Source organism: Toxorhynchites rutilus, chromosome 2 (genome assembly GCF_029784135.1).
Source record: "Toxorhynchites rutilus septentrionalis strain SRP chromosome 2, ASM2978413v1, whole genome shotgun sequence".
NCBI classification, from domain to species: domain Eukaryota; kingdom Metazoa; phylum Arthropoda; class Insecta; order Diptera; family Culicidae; genus Toxorhynchites; species Toxorhynchites rutilus.
Genome location: NC_073745.1, coordinates 261,206,740 through 261,211,537, shown reverse-complemented (window position 1 = coordinate 261,211,537; position 4,798 = coordinate 261,206,740). Strand labels below are relative to the sequence as shown.

The window sequence follows — 4,798 nt, the reverse complement described above, 5'->3', positions numbered from 1 at the left end:
AGACCAGCAAAACCAGAGCTTCAACTTTTGGGTAAACCGTTCACTCATGCTACGTCATTCAAGTATCTTGGGGTATGGATCGACTCCAAATGTACTTGAGGGGCCCATATTAGGTATCTGAGTAAAAAATGCCAACAAAGAATAATCTTTCTCCGTACAATTACCGGCACATGGTGGGGAGCCCATCCAGAAGATCTTATAATGTTGTATCGAACAACTATTCTGTCAGTGATGGAGTATGGCAGTTTCTGTTTTCAATCAGCTGTCAAAACACACCTCATTAAACTCGAGCGAATTCAGTATCTTTGTCTCCGTATTGCGTTGGGATGTATGCCCTCAACGTATACCATGAGTCTCGAGATCCTACTAGAAGATCGCTTCAATTTATTATCACTTCGGTTCCTCATCCGGTGTAAGGTTATGAACCCATTGGTGATCGGAAATTTTGAGCAACTGATCGAGCTAAATTTTCACTCTGGATTCATGAGTTCATATCATGACTTCATCTCCATGCAGGTTGTTCCTTCTTCGTATATTCCCAACCGTGTTTGTTTTCCTGACTACATTAATTCCTCTGTACATTTTGATCTGTTCATGAAGGAGAAAATCCATGGAATTCCAGATTATCATCGATCGGGGATCGTTCCTTCGATCTTCAATGCAAAGTATGGGCGTATCAATTGTGACAATATGTACTTTACTGATGGGTACTCTATGAATGAGTCTACAAGACTTGGAGTGTTCAACGAAATATTCAGTACCTCCCACAGTCTTTAGTTTTCTTGATCAGTGTATATTGCTGAATTGACAGCAATACATTGGGCGCTGGACAGCGTCGCCTCACGACCTGTTGAACACTATTACATTGTAACTGATAGTCTTAGCTCTGTCGAAGCTATCCGTTCAGTGAGGCCGGAGAGAATACGAGAAATTTCGAGTGCTTTAACCAGACGCTGTTATGTCATTACCTTTGTCTGATCCCTTCACATTGCTCAATTCCGGGTAATGAGAGGGCTAACTCATTGGCAGCGTCAAATCGCCTTCAATGAATTTTATTCTTTAGTCCGTAAAAATACCATCGCCAACTGGCAACGTAAGTGGAACGAAGATGAATTGGGTCGGTGGCTTCACTCGATTATCCATAAGGTTAGCCTCAAACCATGGTTCAAAAGTCTTGAGTCGGGACTTTATTCGCACCTTCTCCCGACTCATGTCAAATCACTGTTCGTTAGATGCGCTACTCTTTCGTATTAATCTTGCCGACAACAATCTTTGTGTTTGTGGCCAAGGTTACCACGACATCGAGCACGTTGTTTGGTCGTGCGAGCTGTATCTTGTCGCCAGATCGAATTTAGTAGTCACCCTTCGGGCCCGAGGAAGGCAGCCCATGGTGAGAGACGTGTTGGCTCGGTTAGACCTTGATTACATGTCCCAAATATATGTCTTGCCGATGGCAATATCTGTGCTTGTGGCCAAGGTTACCACGACATCGAACACGTTGTTTGGTCGTGCGAGGTGTATTTTGTTGCCAGATCGAATTTAGAGAACTCTCTTCGGGCCAGAGGAAGGCAGCCCAATGTGCCGGTGAGAGATGTGCTGGCTCGGTTAGACCTTGATTACATGTCCCAAATATATGTCTTCCTAAAAGTTATCGTTCTTCGTGTGTGATTGTCCTTATATCCTTATATTCTCCTTTTCCTTTTCCTTCGCGAAAAATCAAATTCCTTCTCACTAACAATACAGGGTGGGCCATTTAAAGTGGAAGGATTTGTTTCTGCAATAGCAAAGTAAAGAAGTGGAATTTTAAATATTTTTTTTTTAAATTCATTTATTTTGGTCCAAGGAGATTTGTTCTAACTACTTTTTGATTATGATATCTCGTAAATGACCGCCTCTGGCCTTGACCGCAAAATGTGCCCTTTTTTCGGCCTTTTCCATCACTTTGCCCAATGTTTCGGCCGATATGGCAGCAATTTCTTGTCGGATATTGTTTTTCAGCGCAGCCAGGGTCCTTGGTTTACCAGTGTATACCTTGGATTTTAAATATCCCCATAAAAAGAAGTCAGGAGGCGTCAAATCAGGTGATCTCGGTGGCCAGTCATAATCGCCGTTTTTCGATATTAATCTTCCGGGGAACATTTCGCGCAATAATTTGGTCGTGGCAGCCGCTGTATGGCATGTTGCGCCGTCCCGTTGGAACCAGTAATCAAATCAACACGAATTATGCGTCGGAGAGTGGTTCGAGCGATGCCTAACTCTTGCGAACGATGGCGACCTGATGTCGATGGAGTCTCTGCAACACTGGCTCGAACGGCATCAATATTCTCGTCGAAACGTCTTGGTCGTTGTCTGGACAGATGACTGGCATTACCAACACTACCAGACGATATAAATTTGGCATATAATCGACGTATAGTGTTGTCTCCAGGCGATGTTTCAACTTTATTTTTATTTTTCCACGCACGTTTAGTTAACACAATTGAGAAGTTATTTTGAATGTACAGCTGAACAATTTCAGCGCGTTGTTTAGGTGTGTATTGTTCCATGGTTAAAATTGTACCGAAATGACGCTTCCAACGCGGTATGACATTTGTTAATCTGACATCTCTGTCAAAAGTTATGGGGTTGCCAGATGCTTCCACCTTAAATGGCCCACCCTGTAGAATAAGATGAAATATAAATACATATTAGATATAAGATTGGCTTAGTAGATAAGCTTGAAGCGAAATATAAAAAAAAGGGGTATACCACAATAGTTCAAAATAATCTACGCAGTGGTTCACACCCAACAGGGGAAAAAAAATAAGATAGGCTTAATAATTGAGTGTGATGAATGTGAGTGTGAATGTGAGTTTGAATATTGTCATCATACCCTTATATCCCTTCCTTTTCCTGAAGAAAATCGATTCCGAAGAGAAATAAGAACTGTTTGAGTTTTATGGCATAAAAAAGTGTATCACTTTCACGTTGTCACCCTGTACAGACACGAATATATACTGATTCGATTATATACATTTTTTTTACCACAATAGTTCAAAATAATGGACGCAGTGGTTCACACCCAAAAAGGGATACTCAATTTTGGATTCGATTATATACAGTTTGAAAATAAAATATTTCAAAGATGTCTTATTCCAAGAAAAAATGTAATATTTCGAAATTAAATTGGCTATTATAAGTACAGTGGAGTAAAAACGTGTTTTTAAAGATTTTGAGTGAATTTTTATCCGGAACTGTTTATAACAATATTGCAACGAAATTAAGAAAGATAGAAGTTGGGTGTCAAAGAACAAATTGTAAAGCAATTTGAGAGCTTTATTTTGGATGACAGAAACAATCAAAACTATTATGAATTTTTGGATTGAAATTAATAATAACACCTTAAAAACAACTATCTTTTTAGTTTTTCACTTCGAAATGTCATTCAGATCCCCTTATGAGGATGTTTCACTTTTTCATAGCTGAAATTCGACCATATGGGTCTCCTGAGAGATTCTGGATAAATTCATTTTTTTCATGTGAAAAAGGTGTTTTCTGATTTTCAGAGGATGAATCAAAAATCGAATTCTTCTTTTATATTAAAAAAACGAAAAGTATATATGTATATAAACAAATGTATTTTTTTTTGACTTGATTGTATACAGGATTCGCTTATATACACTGAAAAGAAATCGGAGACTGCATTTAATCGAGTCCGCTCTGTATTGGATTAGCATGGCATTGCTGAATAACTCAAACGATGCTATCACAGCATGTCACGGAGTTAAGATAATATTCTGGAGAAAAAAATGCCTTGTATTTGTCAGCTGTTCAACAAAAACAAGCGCAAAAGCGACAATAACTCAGGTTCGTATGGCAGCACCAGCATTGAATCCGACGGCCAAGTCTCAGCATCTCAAGTTGTTCAACTCAGGGCGGAAGTATGGTCGCTCAGGAAATCCGCTTCTGATTCAGATGCCATACGAAGCAGCATGCAGGTAGTTATAATTGTTTGAGCAGTATTTCACACTCTAAATATCACGATGCGCTAAAGGAGGCTCTCACAAAAGCGGCCGCAGAGAAGTATGATCTGCTGGAGGAGTTGAACCGGACCAAGAGTGAAATCATGGTACGGGAGTCCCTGCATCGTGAGGAGCGAAATGTGTACTGCCGGGATAAAGATAAGTTCCTACAGGAGATTGCGGGCTATCGCACGAAGATTAAGGAAATGTCATTTTTGGTGGTATGTTGAATTGAGACAACAATCGGATACATTTTAGGCATTTCATCTTTTCTGCCAACCACAGGATAAAATTTCCAATCAAAACATCGAGTTTAAAAAATCATTGCTGGAAGCCAACGACGTGATTTCCAAATTAGAAAGGAAATGTATGAGAATGAAATATTCCAAAATGAAGGCAGAACATGACACTGCATAACATGTGCCAAAAAAGTCGTTATCTAGCAGATAAAATTTTGTATCAAAAACTTCAAAAATTTCATTTCATAGCCTCGTTCGAAGTGTGAACCTGAGGTGTACCAATATGATGTGCCGAACAACGAACCGGTTCTCACACTTCACTTTCGGTCGGTGGTTATGCAACAGCGGACATCGCGGAGGAGGGAATCACTTTGGGACACTTTTCATCATCCTGTTCCGTTATTCCAACAGAGCTAACGTGTGGCTGGTGTTTTGTGTAGCAATACCGTCGTCAGGATGTTAACGCCGAACGGGCCGTACACCTTCGACTGACGGTGAAAAGGTGTTGGGTTGTTTTCAGATGGCACCCGGGAGAACCATTCGTGAGCACACCATCCA

At 40.4% G+C, this 4,798-nt stretch overlaps 1 protein-coding gene across 1 annotated transcript; it reads left to right on the top strand.

Moving 5' to 3' along the window:
• Positions 1-3,788: 3,788 nt before the first annotated feature.
• LOC129766845 (uncharacterized) lies at positions 3,789-4,418 on the top strand. The gene is made up of 3 exons (XM_055767447.1): positions 3,789-3,977; positions 4,034-4,222; positions 4,287-4,418. Exons 1-3 carry the CDS (start codon positions 3,789-3,791, stop codon positions 4,416-4,418), a joined length of 510 nt encoding a protein of 169 aa, XP_055623422.1.
• The last annotated feature ends 380 nt before the right edge of the window (positions 4,419-4,798 follow it).

Bases quoted from the DNA above. Each gene is read 5' to 3' on its own strand.
- LOC129766845 (XM_055767447.1), top strand. From the start codon at position 3,789: ATGCCTTGTATTTGTCAGCTGTTCAACAAAAACAAGCGCAAAAGCGAC. The intron at 3,978-4,033 runs GTAGTTATAATT...GATGCGCTAAAG, and splicing joins CCATACGAAGCAGCATGCAG to GAGGCTCTCACAAAAGCGGC. The intron at 4,223-4,286 runs GTATGTTGAATT...TGCCAACCACAG, and splicing joins AGGAAATGTCATTTTTGGTG to GATAAAATTTCCAATCAAAA.